The sequence below is a fragment of the Penicillium mononematosum genome, assembly GCF_028829835.1.
Source record: "Penicillium mononematosum strain IBT 11891 chromosome Unknown utg000003l:1.0-8172316.0:1.0-8177699.0, whole genome shotgun sequence".
In the NCBI taxonomy this organism is placed as follows: domain Eukaryota; kingdom Fungi; phylum Ascomycota; class Eurotiomycetes; order Eurotiales; family Aspergillaceae; genus Penicillium; species Penicillium mononematosum.
Window position 1 is genome coordinate 2,308,102 of NW_026643273.1, and position 20,334 is coordinate 2,328,435.

Genomic DNA, 20,334 nt, shown 5'->3' on the forward strand with positions numbered 1-20,334 from the left:
ACAATCAATGCCCGTGCTTTAGAAGGCGAAGAGAATGGACATCTCAGCTGGCAAATAATGCGGGGTCAGCAACAGGAGCTGTGCTTTCCACTGGTGATTGATCTGCGCTGGTTTCTCGCCGCCTGTTTCGCTTGCTTGGTTTCCGTGATGATGAAGATGAAGTTTGAGATCTGGCGAGGCTGATCCTAGTAGAAGTTCTAGTGAAATTGCGACTCAGTGGAGGGGTTTGGGATTGCGGGGTTTTGAGAGGTGTGAGGGTTTCAGCGGATGGAGGTAGGGTTTCCTCGCTAGTCGGAGTGCGGGAAGAATCTTGTGTGGAGGGTTCAGAGATGTGGTGTTTGCGAATCTCATAGATAAGTTCGCGGAGTTGGGCAACCTCGCCCTTGAGCGAGGAAATGTCCTCATTTACCGTGTTGCCAACAGGTGTCTTTCTCTCGCCGGAGGCAGGCGGTCGGCCAGGTCCAAGGGCAGTAAAAAGAGCATTATCAGCATGCTGATCGGCGAGTTTTGCATTGCGTCGAGCGAAGGTTTCCTCCGCCGGCACCTCAATTTGGCTCAAGTACTCCCCAAAGGTGTTTCCGAAGTCATAGCACTTCTGCCACAAGGGGCGGTCGATGTTCTCCCTTGGTGTTTGCTTAGCGGCTTTAGACCACCGCTTGGGGTCAGCATGAACGAAAGGTCCAGAGTCCGACTGTCGTGATAAGAGCCTCGGGTCAAAGCCACTGTGCACGGCGGCTCTCACCAATGCATCCGATGCATCTAGTCGGTCACAAGAGTCGCAGAGCCCGACCATTCGCCCAAGCAATCGCTCGACTGAATCGAGACGGTGGTCCGTTGATGACAAGAGGTAGGTCACGGCTCGTTTCAAGACATTCACACCCTTATCCCAGTCCCGTCGAAGGCTGTAAAACCGTAGATAGGTGAACAGAGTTTCCCAACTATCAAAGAAGCCCCCACCCCGTGCAGCTTGAAGCCAAGCGTCGGCTCGGTCAGGCTGGTCGAAACGTAATGCGGCCCCTATCAAGGCGGCGTAGATTACTGGATTGCTGCTGTTTAAAGATGGAACGATGAGGTCTATACCATTGACCGTGCGGTGCTTATAAACCCCCCTGCTCCCTAGGTTGACGGAGTAGCCTTCTCCGCCGAGCATCTTCAAGAACAAATCGAAATCTTTGAGATTTTTCGACTTCCTGAAGAAGGTGATGATCGTGATCACAAGCGAAGGGTTGAGGAAGAACCGGTTCGGCAATAACGTCCGCAGAAGCAGCTCGACCAGATCATTTTGGCGGGTCTGGCCAAATGCCATGATCATGAGCCGGAAAGCTGTTGGTCGATCAGGGTCCCTCGAGCTCAAGATGTTGTTTGATATCCGCAGAAGCAGTTCCTGGAGAGACATCTGCTGGCTCGTGTAGATTTGGATGTCGTTGGTGAGTTCGGCATCAAGGGCCTCGCGCTCTCTTTGCATCTCGCCCAATTGACTCGCAGCATAGTCCTGGGTGATGTCGCTGTATGTGGCGTGCCTATTCGTTTTCAAGGTGATCATTCGATGGCGAAGATGATTCAGCTCCTCCAGGAGCTGCGACACGTTTACCTGGGGGGTCTCGAAATCCGCCGCATAGTTCATTGAAACGCCCGAGTAACGGTGGGCGATGGCCGGTCGTAACAAAATCCGGATAGCAAATTGCCTTAAAGCAAGTTTCTGAATGGCCTTCAGACGAAGATCATCTTCCAAGACCCAACTAGGCAATGTCTCCTGCGGAAGGAAGATCTCGCTCTCATCCTCCTCATCAATTGTGTGTTCATCCTCCCCAGCTTGCTGATTTTCCACCATCCGAGCCCCGGCCGCGTTCAATCGTGTTCTTTCCGTGTGGAAGGCTCTTATTCTGTTCAAGCCGGTTGGGTATTGAATTTCGGGAGGGAAGCGAACAGTACCGAATCCCCTCGTTTGGATTAGACGATTGAGTCCTCGGTTTTCTCTTCGTGATTGTAATGATGCCAGAATGCGCTCCTCCTCATCCACCAACTCGCTCACTTCGGCCTTCACCGCAGCGATCTTTTCCTCCCAGTCATGTCGGCGGCGATCCTTTACACTCGCATCGGCAATAGCAGCACCGGCGAAAATGCTGCCGTAAAGTGCGGTAACGGAGTTTCCAATTCGAAGTCGTCTTTTACTAGAGGTCGCTGCCCGCGAAGTAACACCGTTGGCAGTAGTGCTCAAACACCCGACACAGCGGCAGGATGGCTGCTTCGAAACAGCTCGGGACCACAAACCCTGCATTCTCAGGGCATCGCTATTGCGCAATTTGATCCAAAAGGTAATATTGCAAACTACTGGTAAAGACCAATTGGACTCCTCCCGGAGCCCCGTTGCAAGTAGGGGTGTGGAAATAGATGGGGTAACATGCAACGCAAAATAATCTTCGAAGGTTGCAATTCCGCAAATGCTCGGGTCATCCGTGCAAACATTGCAAACGAGCTAAGACCCCGTATCTCCTGACATTGTCTATCCAACAGTAAATCTATCTGCTTTTTTAATTGTCTTAAAAGAATCTCCTTTGTCGATTTACAATGGTTACTAAACTGTTTGGTTTCGCCGCAGGGCTGCTTGCGTTGAGCGCGCTCGCCAATGCCCATGGCTCGCATTCAAATGACGAAGCTCCCTCAGATGATTGGGCCACGAGACACATGATCGGTAAGACACAGTGCTGATGCGTCAACGGACAAGTGGGCGTTGCTAAAGTTGTCATATCCAGAGGAACACCACATTGGGTCCTTTGACCCAACCTCATTCTTCATCCTCCACGACTACGATTCCTCGGGAACATGGACGCCAGACGAAATCCGCAAGACATACGGCCTCAACGATGAATCCAATGCCGGTGTCAGTGAGGAAAAAAAACAAGATGTCGTGCGCGCCGTGTTTGAGCTTTTCGACACTGGAAACACTGGGTTTATTGACCGGGAGGACTGGCTCGCAGGAATCGCTGCGGGTAAACGGCTTCCCGATCTCGGTTTCGGCCCCGGACACCATGGTGACCTTGAATATGAGTATGAGATCCATCATTTTGAGCAGTACCACGGCGATGACACCACGGAGGCGGACTTGACCCACCCCGAGGATATTGAGCATTTCCGCAAGCATGACGAGCAGGAGGATGCTGCTATTGCCCTCGAAAAGCTGGAGCAGATTCAAGTTGTCGCTGGCAATATTCCTCAGAAGTTCCGCCGGAATTTTTAGACAGTTGAGCTCACAGGTTCATGCTTCTTTTCTATGTACATACGCGCTTATACATATCGGCTGTCATCAATTTAAGCCTCCTAGTTCGACCAACACATCCCCTCTCTAACTTGTGATATTGTGAACTATCTGCTATAATTGTTCCGAGGGAAATATATGAGAAGCTAAAGCAGCTATTCTAGACCGTGGATTTGGAAGCAGCGGATATAACGATAAATAGCCAGCCATGAAATGAAGCAGACCCGCCAATACACCATGTACGAAATGAAAACTCATGACTAAAAACGCCGGGGAAGAGTTTGAGACGCTAAAAGCTCAAAAAGAGAGGAATGGTTTATGGCAAAAGGCGGCAGTCAACGCGAATGCCAAAGAGCAGGAAACAATGGAAAGGAATTCTAAGAGAAATATCCCTTTATACTTTGGTTTGTCTTCCAGGGACATGGCTCTCAATACTCTGTAGTGTAGCCCAGCCTATCGGTTGAATCGACAACTCTGTGGTATAAGTGTTAGGATCGAACTTAACCGGCCCAGCTTGATAGTTTTCAAACTTACGAGTATTGTTTCGTCAAAGTCCCTTCTCCGCCCTTCGACAGATCGATATTGAAAACGTAGAAGTTGCCATCACTAGTGACAACCATGACTTGGGGAGTGTTGCTACTCATGGCAACCACACTCCTCAACGGTCCGGCCCCTGTGTTCCCACCAGGGCCTGGGTTCGATCGCGGCAATTTGATCCAAGCAAAATCACGCGCTGGCTCCCACATCTCACTGACTCCCTTGGGAAGATACCCGCCCATTCTCGCGGCAACTGCGCCGCCGACGTTTTGCGAGGTCCGGCGAATCATCCCCATCAAAGTTCCGTTGTGCTTCCGCAAGGAAGAATCTGAGCCAGCATCGCCGACCGCCTCGTCCTCCTCGTGGGCATATCCATAAGTATTTGGCGGGGAGCCATAGTCCCGACTTGGAGGGGAATGCGACGAAGAACCATCTGACAATGGTCCTTGCTGGGCCAACTTGAATATATGGACGGTCTCGGTGGACGAAGAGACACATAAGAGCGTGGATGTGGTGTTGAAAGACATGCTGTAAATTCGTGACGGCATGGAACCACGTCGGAACTGGTACAGCTTGTGGCCATCTGGAACCGAGAAAATGCGAATGATGGTTCCTTTATCTGAGGCAGTCGCAAGCAAAGTTCCATCGCTATTCAGCGCAATGAGTGCCAGAGGAGAGCGATGGGCTTCGATGACGTTGATAGCTTCTAGCTTTACAGCATCAAAGATTAGAACATCCCCGGTCGTAGGAGATACATGTGTTGTTCCAGGGGGTGCATGCGCTGGTGTGCTTGCAGCCGCAGGTGCTTTTTGGGGAAGCGGGTATGCCATGTAACAATTCTCTGAAGAAGGCGCAAGGGCACATATTGCTGTTGATTTGTCAGAACGGGGATAAAGCTGCTTAGAAAGAAAGGGGTTGAAAAATCAGGCGCAAGAACTCTGTACCGTTGGGGTTTGGTGAAGTATCAATGGTGGACAGAAGCTTCATAGTCTGGATATCATAAAGATAGATCTGATCCTCAAGGACAATAACAAGTCGCTTGCGGTTCAGCTTCACTGCGAGAACGGTTGTTGGAAATGTTAATTCGCATATTGTGCATTGTCGCTATTCGAAAGATTAGTTCCATGTTTATATAAATGTCTTTAATGACCGAGATCGAATGATTCGAGATACCTTGGTGTTTTGAATCTGCAAGCGTCTTGGTGATAAGATAAGAGCTACGAGAGAGGTTGAGAATAACATCTCAATGACAGCGATATTGCCCTCCTTGGCTTCATAGCTCTTGGCAAAGGGTTCAGTTGTGAAGATCTGAAATCCCTTAGATGTTGCTAAAATGCGGTCAGTGGTTGTCCAACGATAACATATAAAAGCAGTTCCAGAGACTTACCCACAGCTAGATAGCTGTAGTCTTGGTTAAATGTGACAAAATTCATGGCCATTTTTGGAAAGGTTCAGGGTTGTAAATGAAATCAATGAGATTGATACAATGCAACTCTCGGATGTCGGAGATACCCCGCTTAGGGCGAGATCAAGAGGGGACCACCAGCAACTCGTTGCCCGTCACTGGCCACTGCGTAACATATCTTAGTCTCAGAACAAAGCGAGATACTTCAAAGATGATGATGCGGAGAAGAGAGGATATGATATCCGCGAAGTCTTTGGTCGTCACAAGCGAGAGGTTTGCGCTTGGGCCACACCTTGATTGCCCACCGCCTACGGATTTATCTTATCAACAACGCCTATTATCCCTTTTCTTTTACTTCATTCTCTGGTGTCTCTGGACGTAAGGGTCGATCGTGGTGGTAAGAAAGAGTGTGTCATTTCCATGAAGGTTTGAAGGCTGTAAACAAAGTGTCACTGTGAGCTTTGGTCACTGACACCTTGGCTTCCTTCCATAAGACGGTCGAGCGTATCCCATCCCAAGGTCCTCGCCCCAACTTACGGCACGGTCTTATACATAAGAACAATGTTCATGGATGTTGACCGCTTAAGCGGCTCTTAACAAAGTTTGCTGCACCGGAACACGCCGTTGACATGAGGGTTCCGGTTGCCTGTTCTAACCGTCTTCGCATACGCACTGTAAGTGAACATTGAAATAAAATAAGTATGCTCCATCTATCACAAAAAGATACAGCCCGGCGATAACTCATTCAATCTCAGTCCCTGCCAATGAGGAGAGCAAAATTGATAACGCTGGATAGCACAGTCACGTATCCCAACAGGTTGAAGAAATACCATTCTACGAACAATATGACTTACAACCGATACAGAAGTGAGAGATGAAGAGCTACCAAGCTCCCAATCAGCTAATTAGGGTCTTAAAGCATGTTCATTCAGACGATATTAATGATACAGGCAATATTCCCAGAATGCGGAAACCCTAGAAGGACTAAAGTGCAAAATAAAGGCATCCCCCGCGAATATGGTGATAATGGACAGGAATCCCATGTCCCGGCCAAAGCAGATACAACAGCCGGTATTGCCGTCTCTATGTTGTTGATGACAATATAATGAGAGCAAGGGCTTCACTGGAGTTTGAAGAGCAATGTGACGAACATGGCCAGAAGTATGGTGTGTAAGACGACGAGCCAAGGGAAGAGCTTCACTTGAGGAGTCAGAAGATGAGTGGCGAGTATGGCGAGTATGGCGAGAAGTGTGGCGACATAGCGACGAGCCAAGGGAAGGCCTTCGACGGTTGTTTAAGAGTGGACTCGCGAGAAGATGAGCCCAGATGTAGCTTCCAGGTGTCTTCGGCCAAAATAATGAGATCAGGCTTAGTTAGCGGCAATTCTCTTTCGCGGGGCCAGGTCCAAAAATTTGGTTCTCGCATAAACAGGTGGGAAAACGGAGTGGTGAAAGGTGCATTTGAAATAACAGGGACACCTTGGGGTTGTAGAATCCCAGGTTCCACTGTAATGTCGACTTCCTGACTTCCTGTTTCATAGCGGTAACCCATTCTCTACAGTCGACCTCCGAAGTGCCATCGTTTGGTTGCGCTTGCCGATATGAATTGTGATCACTGGTAAAACCTCGTTTTGGCATTCAAATAACCCCTTTCGGTGTCTGTCTGGAGCTGTAGTCCCGTTTCGGTCTTAGCAACTTCAAACACGATTGATGGATAGTTCCGGGACGTGAGGCGTGCAGGATGGATTTTATTGTCAGGTTGCTTCACACTCACACGCGATTGAAGTTCTTGATCTTTAGATCCATCGAACCGGATGTCATGTACCAGGCCCTCTCTTAGCGCAGCGATAGTAATGGGCCCTTGTATGGACCCCATTGGGCCATCCTTGAGAAACCAGAAAAGATGCAATTCTCCACGGCTTTCTGCATTTTTTGTGCAATTATTGAGAGAGTGATAACATGACTTTGGACGACTGCCCGGAGAAAGCGGGGAAGCCGGAGGGTCCAAAGGGCAACAGCGACTGAAACCCGTGATTCTACTGATTTGTGAACGCCATCTAAAGTGATTGAAAGGAATAAGTATCACATCGGCTCAATACTGAGACGCCCCCTAATTTGGTCTTGCTGTATAAAAGACTTATGCATAGGAGCTTGCTGCACGCTCATTTCCTGGAAAATTATCATTCATTGAATAGTCAGTCTGAGGTAACTCTGAGGGCCCCAGAAATAGAATTTCTACTCTTTTTCTGGAGGCAGGATATCGGGAATAGGCCCAGCTGGAACCACCAATTGATCATTACCAGCCTTCCTACCAAGCGCAGCAACATATCCAATTTTGTACTACATATAGTCAGCTATTGAAAGCCCCGATCTAACGCGAGTGTACTCACAACATCAAAATATGTCGTCTTCTTAAACGCCCCTCGAGTCAATTCCGACTCATCATAGTACAGCCGACGATACCAGCGATCAATACGAGGATAATCATGCCTGATCATCTTCAAATTGCACTTGAAGATCAAGTAGTACGCCACATCGAAGCGGGCAATCGTGGTGTACAGACGTATATCAGCTTCGCTGATATACTCTCCAAAGAGAAACGGCTGGTGTCCGGGCTGACCCAAATGTGCCTCAACACAATCCAGAGCTTCGAACAGTGGATAGATATTTTCCTCATATGCCGCCTGCGTCGTCGCGAAGCCTGTTTTGTAGACACCATTGTTAATCAATGGGTAAACCCACGCATTCATTTCATCAATTTCGCCGCGCAAATGCTCGGGATACAATCCACCCCCGGGACGATTGACTTCGCGGAAAGCCTCCGGCAAGAGCTCGTCGAATTCAGAGTACAGCATGCGGATGACCTCGCTGCTCTCGTTGTTGACGATGGTCTCCTTCTTCTTATCCCACAGTGTGGGCACCGTATACCGGCCCTCATAATGGGGATCCGCCTTCAGATACAATTCCTTGAGGAGCTTGAATCCGTACACCGGGTCCCTTTTATCGGATCCATTACGACCAGAAAAGAACCATCCTTCCGGACCAAGTTCCGGATCTAGTACGGCAATTTGAATCACATCCTGCAGGCCTTTTAGGGTACGCACGAGGTTGGCGCGGTGTGCCCATGGGCAGCCGTAATTGATATATAGTACGTAGCGGTCCTTTTCGGCGGGGAATTCGGTCGATGGATCGCGCGAGATCCAAGAGCGGAAAGATGAATCTTTGCGACGGAAGTGACCGTCTGAGTCGGCGTGTTTGTAGATTTTTGTGTTCTTTGGGAGTTAGTTGGTTCCTTCTAGAGCTTTAGAAGGGATGTTGTAGCGGGCTCACTTGGTCTGTCATTGCTTCAATTCTGCCACGCAGACCCGTCGGATCCCGGATAGTTTCGAAGCGAAGTTCAGAAGTGAAGATATTGGAGCTCTACCTTACTCCGACTAACTATTTATTCAAGTGTCAAATCTAGCTTTTCCTATATACCAGCAATGGCATGAAATGTGACATTTGAAGATAGGGCACGTCACCTGGGCACCTGGGCACCTGGCCCCGGGGGCACCTCATGGGGCTGACAAATGCTGACAAATGCGTCACAGATTTACCTTAGGTACCTAGGTAGGTAGGGTACTGCGTCATCGCATAAGTAGATTGCGCAGAGACCACCGATTACACAGCAAGCATTAACAAGCGCGAGTATGCACGTATACCAAGTTTTATTCAGTCATATATGGTCATTCAATGCCTTCAAAACGAGTGTCGACTCCCTTCCAACGACCGTACGCGCTGATGCGCCGGTCATGATACTATACACCAGTGGCTCCACAAGGAGGCTCTTACGAAATTGATGCCGAAGTAATTGAACACAGATTTTTGAGGATGCATGTATATAGTCGGCGTGAACGAAATGAATGACCTATTATGGACAATGTGCGCTTGTTTGACAAATGACCAATCTTAGTAGACAAGAGAAGAGGGTCACCTTCATTGAATATATATATTATTCGTTGCGGGAGCGATTCATGTCCACCATCCTCGATGTACCCTGGCTGGCAGTCCAATGAATGAAAAAGTTGATAATGTAAATTTTGGTTAACACATGGGAAATATCTACACCAGTTGGGCTGGATAATGACTCACCGGCCATATTGCTCACATAGAGGGTGTCACCACATCCCAATGCTTCAACATCCGCAGCCCAGCTTTTGGGAAAAAGTAAGCACCGGTCAGGTTCCCTACATATGCAGGCGTGAACTGAGTCTGCCGCGCGTCACCAATAAAGGCTAGGCAGTTCTCGAAAATTCCAATCTAGACCTGTGTACCAAACTGTGGAAGGAATACCTCGCAAGCGCGAGGGAACAAGGTACGGCAGCTACCCGCCTGGCACGACAGGGTCCCTTATGCATGGACCACTGAAACAACCCTCATTAGGTCGTTGTTCATGCCGCTCGATTGAAGAAACTGGGCTCTTAGTCGTTGACTTTCGCTTAACAGAAGGCTATGCCCAAGTCAGATAACCGGCCTATACTAGCCCAGGATGCTGAACACTTGAACAATGTGGCGCATGGCACAGCCAATATGCATAACCCCGTGCCCAGGCCTACGACCCGATCACCATGTGGCTCCACTGGTATGTGAAATGGAACCCCCTGTTCGGTAGCAAAGAACCGTGTAGACTAGATATCCTAACTGGGGCTGTGACAGCCAACGTGCTGTGTCAGATCCAAGACAAGGACAGTCTATTTTATTTCTGCCCGATGATGTGCAGTTCCTGCACGTTCCGACTGGCGCATGGAGTATCCATATCCCATACCCCCAAATCCCAGTGCCGACTTGCCCGCGTCTACCTCAGGCACACCACCAATAATATATATGCTATCCCAGTAGTTGCATGAGGCATATTTCATACCTAATGATAAGTCAAAGTTGTAGACATAGCCTTTACCGACCCGACTAAACGATGTATACATCCAGTCATGATGTCTATGATGTCTATGATGTTCGAGATCTGCAGACCTGAGAGTCGAGGCAGGATCTGCAGAAAGTTGTCCGATTGTTCAAAAGACGGCGCTCCGCCTGACATGGCCCACTTCTGTGATGTCTGGCTTGGTTACAGGAGATGGGTAGCCAATGAGGATTAACATGGAACGTTTCTCCTGTGTGGTCCCAAGGCTCAGCGATACGCGAGGGAAAAGATAAGCCGACTAATCTCCTGTTGTGCCACCCTAAACCTTCGGGACCTGGGCATACCTACATAAAGATACCTATCTATTGTTATTAGGCACTGGCGTGACGGTCTTATGTATCTTCAAATCTTGGGCACCTGCATTGAAACATCCTCGTCACAAGATCAGTTTTGTTGTTTCGGGGATGGATATTGACGGGATTGGGCATCTGTTTACTATTGGGCATATTATATCTAACGTTGTGATGTCCCCCCACCTCGAGTGGATCGCAGTGGCGATCCGGGGTTAGTCCCAACCCTGTATAGGTTACATTGGATATATGTACTTTTAGGCGATGTCTTAAAGGAGTAGTATGTTGATTGGTTTTTCACATTACATATTACACACATATAATTGTTTTAGGACAGTTCCCGAAAATTGAGATTCAGTAATATATCCCTCCCAGACGAAAAGCTGTAACATATATGCCCAGGTGTGATATCTTCAATTACCCGTGGACTCCCCGTATCTGGGTTGACAAATTGACTTTTCTGCTTCCATGGACATGAAATGGCTCGACCTCCGGCTGGCAGGGCTTTCTTATCCGATGTGGATCCCGACTCTCGAGCGGGGTGATAAAGTTCTTTGTTCCCCAGGCATTTGAGGAAGGAGAGAGGAGAAGCGCCTTACCTAAAACCCCTCTCCAGACGCACAGACAACCTTGGAAGGGCCGAGAACGATAGGAAATCTCATCGTCATCGGGGTCTGCCCCATTGGATGATTGGCCACATGTAAAATGTCAGTCCGCTATTTGCAGGAAAAGTAGTTTTTATGGATATTAAGAGAAAAGTGGTCAGAATCCCTGTCTTTCAGAAAAGGGGAAATGCCGGAATCTCCAGGTATCCGATGTATACATCATCGAATCATGTATACAAGGTTACGCGGATAATGACCCGCGGCGGTGGAGCTTGTGGATACTGGAATTAATGGACCATTTGGGGATGATGACGATGATGAGAAGTGATGATGATGAGATATATCCTCCAGTAAAATGCATACATGTATTGTTACAGATGTATAAACAATAGAATTCACTTGGGTACGTCCTGTACAATGTACATGTACTCACACTCGTCAGATCTTGTCCCACGTTATCTTCCCCTCAATTGCTCTCCACTTCACTTCTCTTTTCTCTCCTTGTCCTTCTACTTGATGCATCTCCTGCATTTATCTTAAGTCTCTCCCTGCGAACTTTGCTTTATCTTTCCATTCCTCACCCCTTGCCTTATCTCTGGTATTGTATGATCCCCTCCCCCTGAACTTGGATCCTTCTTATTTACTTCCTACATTTTGCGACTGTCCAAGTTTCACTACACTGGCCCACACTTGCGACGCGCTTAAGGAAATTCGGCTAACAACTGTTGTGTAGCTGTGCTTGCAATCACTCGCGAGTCAGATTACCATTGCTTTGGGTACACCACACCACATCTCGACTACAAAGGATGTAACCGTCATTTGATTCAACTCTCAAAAGTGTTGCCATTTCAAGTGACATTACCATATTCATCACAATATCACACCTACTTCTCAACCACGCGTTTTGTCAGTCGTCATGGCCACTGTACTAGTTCAGCAGCAGGCGCTGCATCACTCGACCCCTCCTCCCTCTCCTATTCCCCCAGCCTTGACCGTAAACCGACGATCAAGTCCTGTCCCAAACAAACATATCCCAGTATGCCCCACGGGCCCTATTCCAACATCTCAGCCTACCTCCGTGTCCCGGTCTAGCGATCAACCTTCCTCGTTATTGTCTCCTCCAGATGAGAAAATGCGCATTGGACGACCGTCATCTCCAGCTGTATATGCCATCGACGGAGACAAATTAGCAGCGGCAATTGCTCACCGAGCATCACAACCTTTACCAGATGCATCTCTGATGTTCCCTTGGCTCCATGGGTTGCACCGCGACAACCACTTGCAGCTGGGGTTCTTTACGAGTCGCAAACGACATGCACGTCACACCCCGAAGTGCTGGCGAGGCCTCACCGTGGTAAAGCTTGGAGGTGACTTGAGCAAGTCGCGCATCAAGGGCGCAGTAAGCCCTCATGAGGTGATAGCGCCGTCATCCCATTTTTTGATGGCTGATCCTCCCGAGGGATTCTCCGTCCGAAATTTCCAAATACAAACTGCGAAGCTGGCTGCGATGTCGGATATTGTGATTTATGCTGAAGATAATAACAGTCATAGCGGACTTGTTGAACTAGCCAACCAGTTTGCCAAAGCGCAACGGTTATGGCGAACGAAAATGGATCCCCTGGAGGAGCGACCGACGTACAACACCTTCATTCTTGCCGGTTCGTTACTCTACCCCATTTCTCGCATTCATGGACTAGCGATTGATATACTTCCCCAGACAAATTTTCCAATGTTGCCGAGAAACATCCAGAGATCATTGCCATCGATGCGAGAGGTCTACCGACAGGCCAAGTTATGGATTTCGGTAACTTCAAAGGAACCTCGGCGCGCCTAGAGTTTATGCTAACCATTTGATAGTCCAATGGGAGCGACTGGAAATGTCTACTATGTCCCAGGCATCCGAGATTTCGCGTAATGTTTGGCTCGGGCCTACTCCGGAGTCCTTCCACATTGAAGCTCTTGGGTCACCAGAGGAAGAGGGCTATGACCTGTTAATCGAGGCATGCGACATGGCAAACATTCCTGGTCCACGGTTCCTCGCAATGCTCGACAAACAGATAGAAAGTGGTCCCCAGCGCTTAGAGTTTCCCCTCATCGGGATCTCTCGTGCTTCCATCAGGGAACACACGGGAAGTGGAGGATATTGTCAACACCATCAGGTGGATCTACTATCTCGCACACCCGGAAACTTCATCGGAAGAGCTCGAGACCGACGGAGATGTCGTAATGACTAAATCGAGCGGGAAACCCCGGAAGATTCTCATCCACTGCGCGGACGGTTATACCGAAAGCTCGCTGTTGGCAGTGGCGTACTTTATGTTTGCAGAGGGCGTGTCTGCCCCTGAAGCTTGGCTTCGACTGCATTGCGATAAGAAACGCAACTTCTTCGCCTATCCAACAGATGTTGCTTTCCTATGTCATATTCAAGGACGTCTCTTGCAGGAAAGCCCCGCGACCCAGTCCACGGATCCCTCGGAAATCGGGGATCCGCATTGGTTTCACAACATGGATGGCTCCTTCCCTAGTCGCATCCTGCCGTATCTGTATCTGGGCAATTTGAATCACGCAAGCAACCCGGAGCTTCTGTGGGAACTTGGGATCAAGCGTGTGCTCAGTATTGGCGAGGCTGTCAATTGGACAGATGCGGATCGCGCCAACTGGGGCCCTGATAATTTGATGTACATTGACAATGTCCAAGACAATGGCATTGATCCTTTATGCCAGGAGTTTGATCGTTGTTTGGACTTTATTGGTAGGTCCTCCAGATTTGTTGCTTCATTGCAATTTCATTATGCTAATCCTTTGCAGAACAAGGAAAGCGCGATGGCACGGCCACATTGGTTCATTGTCGAGTCGGTGTTTCAAGATCCGCAAGTATTTGCATCGCTGAAGTCATGGCGTCCAAAAATCTCTCTTTCCCGCGTGCATAGTAAGTTAATTTCCAATGAAGTCGTTTAGCTGGGCCGATGATGCTAATTCTTGATAGCTGCTTTGTCCGCGCAAGGCGACTCAACGTCATCATCCAACCTCATCTTCGCTTTGTGTAAGTCTCATTGAATTCTTCTACCCTCACATATAAAAAGAGGAATCTGCTCACACTTATCCGCAGCTATGAACTTCTTCAATGGGAGGAGTATCAAATGAAAAAGCGAGGCCAGTCCATCAAGCGAGAGCTTGAATGGGAAACTGTTGCGCGTGAGATAGCTCTGCTCAACAAGCCCTATTCGAGGCATTAAGGGTAGCCTCGAGCTCAAGAGGCCCACCTCAAATCCACATGATCAGGATTATAAGGACAGGTCATCGGGCACTACGCAATGGTCATTCCTGCCGCGAGCGCAAACGCTGAAAGCACTTCACATCACTTCTCTACCAACTTCCCGAGGGTCAACATTCGGCCCGGACACCAAACCTATTTTCTTCTTAATGCGTGTTTTTTTTTCACCTCATCCATGCGCGAGATACTACACTACGATACAATGACTTTGCACGAATTCAACGAACAAGAGACGACTCCTTGAATGATCTTTGGCGCTCGGCGTTTGGAAGACCTCAGGGCATGGGAGATATTGCACCCATCATACACGATGCAATGACTTTCTGCTGTCTCTGTTTGGCCCGATATTTTGTTTCTTCTTAGCCAGCCCATCTTGTTGATTCTACTACTTGATTTTGCCCTATTCTGTCTTTCTGTTTTCAACTTTCGATTTCTAGTCCTTGTTCTTTTTGTTCTTTTATTTCTGTTTCATCCAACAATCCAGGATTTGCACTGTTATTTCTGCCCATATCATTTACCAGCATTTTCTCATGATACACCTCGCCCTGTCCAGGGTTATGTCTTCATGCCACGCTGCACGTTTGAACTGGAGCCTTCGAAAAGATACTTATTCGTTTCTCAACATGCATATCCATTTGAATTGTTATTCCTTTGCGGTCTTGTTTCCATATTTCTGTCGCGCTCCTTTTCTCTTCTCTCAGTCCCCTCCCCATTGGGCTTTGGACTATGTGTTATCTAGGGTTGGCGTTGTCAGAAGCTCGACGATCACAGGCGCGTCTGCTGATCATTTTAATGTTATTCTCTCGTCCGGGCTTCACAAACTTTCGATTCGATTAAAGATTCCTTGTAAGATCTATGTGAATACATACCAAGTCAAGCGCGCAATCGATATACGGACTCGATTTCGGATGACCAATGGGCGCCCCCGAATGTCCCCTGGAAAGCGGACAGATATTCGTCATTCGTAAATATAAATCGGTATAATACACCTGTATGATCATACGATAGCCTCTACTCAACAGCGCTCAAACACCCGATACAGCCCCTTCAGATCTGCAACCTCAACCACACCCCGCAGTAGTCGTGACGTGGCAACCAACCGTGCACGCAGAGCCGGGAAAACAGCATGCTCCAACATGCGAACCATCTGCGCCCGACGCGCCCTCAAAAAAGCATCTTCATCGTCGTCTTCGACCTCGGAGCCATCGGCTACCACCGGCCCCTGCATAGCCGACTCCCCCAACGCGTCCTGTGCAACAGTCCGCGAAAGAACCGGAAGCTGCTCAGGCGTGTAAAAAGCAGCTAGCTCACGCAAAAACGTACGGAAGCAACCCTCCTCACTACCCCAGTCCACATACGGTCCAAGCCTCAGCAGGAACCGAGGCAGTTTCGCCAGCGCGGGCAGATACCCCTTCAGCAACAGCGGGATGGTCAGCAAGTTTCCGTCGGGACTGATCTGCATCGAAAAGTACTCGTTCAGCATCTCGCGACGGTCGACGAGCGTGCGCGCTATCATCTCCGGTGCATTAGCGAAGATGGAATCGGCCTCTTCCCCGTTGGAGTCGGCGTGCTCTTGCCGTTCCGATTCCGCTGCGATTTTCAGTAGATCTACCAACTTCGGCGCTGGGTCGAGTCGGATTACGCCGAAGTTCCCGAAGTCGGTTAGGCCCACTTGGTAGAAGAATTCATGGCATGCGAGTCCGTAGTCGATTAGGTATAGCTTCACGCCTGATTGGATGGCTGCGAGTCGGCGTCGCTCGTCGACTAGCCCGACGTACGTGTGTGACGCAAACATCTCTGTTAGTGTGTTGTGCATTTCGGAGCGGACGGAGGCTCGGAGACTCTTGACGGATGTGAGGGCGATCTTTAGGGGTTGACGATCTGTTGTTTCGTATTGCAGGCCGTTGTCTAGGATTGATGTCGTTGGCGTGTCGGTTTCTATGGGTGCTTCTGGGTTCGATGGGTCGCGGGGTGAGGCTGTGGCTGGGCCTAGCATTGCTGTGATTTTGCGGACTTTGGAATCTGTTCGGATGAGGTTGTTTTCGTAGGGTCTCTTTGTGGTTGCTGGTGTCTTGGGTGTCGCTCCGGCTTTTATTGCCTCTGCTGTACCCTCGTGGACTGGAGCGCCTTGATCGCGTTGTATGGACTCGATCGTCTGCACACCAGGTAGGAGGCTCTGTGTTAGGAATGTGCGACTCGAGTCCACTTCAGCCAGCTTGGATCGGATTTCAGTACAAACAAGCTCGATAATCTCGTCCTCGTTTAGAAAATTCACTTCACGCTTTGTCGGGTGCACATTGACGTCAACACGGTTAGGCTCGATCTCGAGATCAAGATAGACGAAAGGGTGGCCGCCCTTGGGCAAAAAGGCAGAGTAAGTCTGTTCAACTGCACGCTTAACAGCAGTCGACTCCACTGCGCGGTGATTGATGAAAAGTAGAATCACTGTCTTCTTGACATGATAGTTGGCGTTCGTAGCGAGGCCGGAAGCGCGAAACCCGAACTTCGTATCCTCGGTTTTGAACTCAACAAGCTCGTTCGCCACAGCACTACCGTGTATCTGGCGGATCCGGTCGACCGTATTTGCGCTTACCGGAGTCGAGATGCTCACACCAGAGTCTCCGTGTTTGCGGCATGAGAAAGCGACCCCGGAGCAGTGCACGGCGTATCGGCCAACGACATCGAGAATTTTGGCATATTCCTCGCTTGCCGAGCGGAAAGCTCTCCGACGAGTCGGGACGTTATAGAAGAGATCCTCCACCTTGGGACTCATTAACTTGAGAGCATGCCGTATTTTCATCTGCTTAACTTACGGTGATTTGAGTTCCTCCTCGGCCAGCCGTTGCCTTGGGTGCTGCATTCTGGCCTGGCTTTGCAGGTATCAACTTGCCATCTCCGTAATGTGCTCGCCAGGCACAGCTGGATCCAGCAGTCTTCGTTGTGACTGTCAGATGTGCAATATGACTGATACTAGCGAGAGCTTCACCGCGAAATCCGTATGTCCCAATGGAGGTCAAATCTTCGAACTCTTTGAGCTTAGATGTAGTGAATCTCTCACAGAGGATAGGAAGGTCATCTCGCTAGATAAAGTCAGAGACGGCCCCTGTAACATCGAAGATAACTTACGTCAATACCATGGCCATTATCGGTAATTTGGAGTAGTTTCAAACCCCCTTCCTTAATCAGGACTTCAATCGAGGTGGAGCCAGCATCGACGGCGTTTTCGATGAGCTCCTTCAGTGCGTGCATTGGGGCAACAATAATCTCCCCAGCAGCAATTTTATTTACGACATCGGGATCCAACGCCTGTGTGGAACTTAGTATTTGCTCTATGTGATAGTATACGACGAGACTCATGTGCACGCGTTGCCTTACCTTGATTTTCTTTGGTTTAGGGGGGTTCCGGAGGCTCATATTCCTCTGCTGCGCGCTTGGTGCCGCGCTGATCGATAGGATCAATATGCATATCGTCTTCCATCATGAATTGCAGTTGTCAGGAAAGTGTTCGGCGGGGAAGTGAATTGCGAACTGCGCGTAGTTGGAGAAAAGGCGAAGATCCGATAAGGCGATAAGAGAGCCCAGCGTCATTGTTTGCGGAGATCGTTTGCTCTGCATTCTTCCCATTCTTCCTCTTGCAATGAATACGCAACACTTCGGTCGCATTTGTTCCCTGTATCTATTGGTTGCTTCGATGTCATAAAGGGAACCACAGAGCTCACGGAGCTTGCGCTTAATCATTCTGGGCGCACATCATGAGCCGCGTAAAGATGCCCCTTCGGGCTGATGAAGAGATGGGCAAGAAAGATGACGACCATCGACCATCTGATCGAGCACGCTTCCTACCTCTGCAGCACCGAGCAATGCCTCGACCTCGCCGAATACTGTTTGTGATTATTGCGCTTGTTCTCATCTACGAGTTCTTCAAGCACATGCCGACGGACCTGAGGCCCGCCGTAGATCGGTACGACCCTGCGATCGCGAAGCTACGAGAAGAAACCCTTGCCAGATGGGCTGGCTCAGACAAGCCACCTGCTGTTCCCAAGCCAGATACTGTACAACCGGGCGATTTGCCACCAGTCAAGGTGTCGGAATCGAACCAGAATGAGGAAGCTTATGATGGGATGATCAAGTTCTACGAGTTGGCCAACTCTCTTCCTCGCTACAAGTATTCACGGAAATCTGCCAGCCGTGCAGTTGTGTTTGCAGCCTCAAGTCTCCACACTGTGTCGGATCTTTTGCCCCTAGCTTGTCGGATGGCTGGTCAACGGCTGAACTATGTGCATTTCACATTGATGGGAAAGGAGGAAGTTTCGATTGAAGGAATCAAAGAAGTTAACAGAATCAGAGATAGTGAATGCCCGATGACCTGGCACGGTATGCTATTCAGATTATGATGGCCAAACACGTTTTACTGACTTAGCGACAACAGATGCTCGGCCGGACTATGCACCCAAATCTACAGATGGTCGTATGAAACGGTCAGTGATAGCAGGGCTGCAAAACATACAAACCTACATCAGCCCCGATGTTATCATTACACAAGGTCGGGCGTGGGAGGATTCCTTTTTCTGGGCCGGAGTTGAGGTCTATTCTCGAGAAACTGGCCTCCCTCACGTTGCTCTCTCTGCTGCTTCAAGGGACCTTATGTGGATAGCCTCGCTAGATAGTGAAGCTCTTCGATGTAAGTCATCTTCCCCTTCTTTGATACGTCGTGTCCGGGAATGCTGATCGTGCGTATAATAGCGTGGAATAATATGCAAATCAAAATGGTGGTGCATGCACCCTCCGAATCTTCTGGATCTTTGATCAGGCTTATCCAGTCATTGGATGCAGCCGACTATTTAGGATCGACTCCAAGCTTGACAATAGAGCTCCCGCAGCGGGTAGATTCGCAGTTGCTTCAATTTCTACAACATTTGGGCGGGCTGACCCAGCTTCCTGGCCGAATCACTATTCGGCGGCGCATTCAACCGCATGGCATGGACACAGCGGAATCATCGCTTCGAACTGTGGAGTCATTCTATCCACGGGACCCTGGGATGACACATTTGCTTCTGCTATCTCCACAGACGGAGCTTGCACCATCGTTCTATCACTACCTGAAGTTTGCTGTACTGAACTACAAACAGTCTTCCCGAGCCAAGCGTATATTCTCGAAGATGATCGGTATTTCACTCGAACTACCGTCATCAAAACCCACCGGTGATAGCCAATCTTTCACCCCGCCGCCCATGACCGTTGAAGGCAAAGAACAGTTTCTTCCCTCGTTCCTCTGGCAGGCCCCCAATAGTAATGCAGCTTTATATTTCGGTGATGCATGGGCGGAATTCCATTCCTTCATGGCTAACCGCTTGTCGACTCCACAATCCGCGGCAGCCCCCCAAACAAAGTTTATATCGGAGAAATATCCGGCGTTTATGGAACACATGCTTGAGATGATCCGGGCCAGAGGATATTATCTCCTCTATCCAGCATTCCCAGGCATCAAATCTTCCTCGATTGCCACAGTACACAACGAGCTCTACCAGCCCCCAGAAGAATTCGGGGACGGCAATCCCGCAACCTCGGGCGAAGAAGCCACTCAAATTATTCATGATCCTACTCAGCCGCTGAAAGGTGGGGTTTCCTCTGGCTTTGGGTCTATTGAAAAATCGTTAAACCGTGCATCAACTATTATGCCATTGCTTGACTTGTTCCCTTCAGGTCTTCCTGATCTTGATGCTTTGCCTCTGCTTTCATACGACGGAGAGGGATTAACGGCCGCGGCATACACCCAACAGACCGAAGAATACGCCCAGCAATTTCGAATTTACTACGGAGGATGTGCCAGAGATAGCAAGGTTGATGAGCCCTCGACAGACCTATTATTTTGCATTCAAGAATGAACTCCCGGCGATATCTAGGATCTGAAGTGTCATTTCACCGGCATGTTTACCAAGTTCAGGATACACGTGGATAGTCGGCCGCTCGTGCGGCGCATGTTCTTGACGACGTACCATCGAATAATCCGA

The 20,334-nt window shown here is 49.2% G+C and overlaps 7 protein-coding genes across 7 annotated transcripts; 3 read left to right on the forward strand and 4 right to left on the reverse strand.

Moving 5' to 3' along the window:
- Positions 1–43: 43 nt before the first annotated feature.
- Positions 44–2,278, reverse strand: N7519_005830 (uncharacterized protein; the record flags this gene model as incomplete). Its single annotated transcript, XM_057292606.1, has 1 exon — positions 44–2,278. One exon carries the CDS (start codon positions 2,276–2,278, stop codon positions 44–46), a length of 2,235 nt encoding a protein of 744 aa, XP_057147417.1.
- A 290-nt stretch (positions 2,279–2,568) lies between these two features.
- N7519_005831 (nucleobindin SSP120) lies at positions 2,569–3,238 on the forward strand (the record flags this gene model as incomplete). The annotated part of the gene is made up of 2 exons (XM_057292607.1): positions 2,569–2,692; positions 2,754–3,238. 2 exons carry the CDS (start codon positions 2,569–2,571, stop codon positions 3,236–3,238), a joined length of 609 nt encoding a protein of 202 aa, XP_057147418.1.
- Positions 3,239–3,684: 446 nt separating this feature from the next.
- N7519_005832 (phosphoinositide binding protein ATG18) lies at positions 3,685–5,232 on the reverse strand (the record flags this gene model as incomplete). The annotated part of the gene is made up of 5 exons (XM_057292608.1): positions 3,685–3,730; positions 3,791–4,661; positions 4,738–4,897; positions 4,967–5,121; positions 5,181–5,232. 5 exons carry the CDS (start codon positions 5,230–5,232, stop codon positions 3,685–3,687), a joined length of 1,284 nt encoding a protein of 427 aa, XP_057147419.1.
- Positions 5,233–7,432: 2,200 nt separating this feature from the next.
- On the reverse strand, positions 7,433–8,539 carry N7519_005833 (glutathione S-transferase family protein; the record flags this gene model as incomplete). The annotated part of the gene is made up of 3 exons (XM_057292609.1): positions 7,433–7,537; positions 7,588–8,469; positions 8,528–8,539. The coding sequence occupies 3 exons, from the start codon at positions 8,537–8,539 to the stop codon at positions 7,433–7,435; spliced, it is 999 nt and encodes a 332-aa protein (XP_057147420.1).
- A 3,426-nt stretch (positions 8,540–11,965) lies between these two features.
- Positions 11,966–14,285, forward strand: pps1 (tyrosine/serine/threonine protein phosphatase PPS1; the record flags this gene model as incomplete). Its single annotated transcript, XM_057292610.1, is given in 7 exon segments — positions 11,966–12,707; positions 12,767–12,853; positions 12,907–13,155; positions 13,169–13,801; positions 13,858–13,978; positions 14,036–14,092; positions 14,159–14,285. 7 exon segments carry the CDS (start codon positions 11,966–11,968, stop codon positions 14,283–14,285), a joined length of 2,016 nt encoding a protein of 671 aa, XP_057147421.1.
- A 1,053-nt stretch (positions 14,286–15,338) lies between these two features.
- N7519_005835 (mismatch repair ATPase MLH1) lies at positions 15,339–17,737 on the reverse strand (the record flags this gene model as incomplete). The annotated part of the gene is made up of 4 exons (XM_057292611.1): positions 15,339–17,084; positions 17,137–17,403; positions 17,450–17,629; positions 17,699–17,737. The coding sequence occupies 4 exons, from the start codon at positions 17,735–17,737 to the stop codon at positions 15,339–15,341; spliced, it is 2,232 nt and encodes a 743-aa protein (XP_057147422.1).
- Positions 17,738–18,075: 338 nt separating this feature from the next.
- N7519_005836 (uncharacterized protein) lies at positions 18,076–20,208 on the forward strand (the record flags this gene model as incomplete). Its single annotated transcript, XM_057292612.1, has 3 exons — positions 18,076–18,697; positions 18,753–19,004; positions 19,067–20,208. 3 exons carry the CDS (start codon positions 18,076–18,078, stop codon positions 20,206–20,208), a joined length of 2,016 nt encoding a protein of 671 aa, XP_057147423.1.
- Positions 20,209–20,334: the final 126 nt, after the last annotated feature.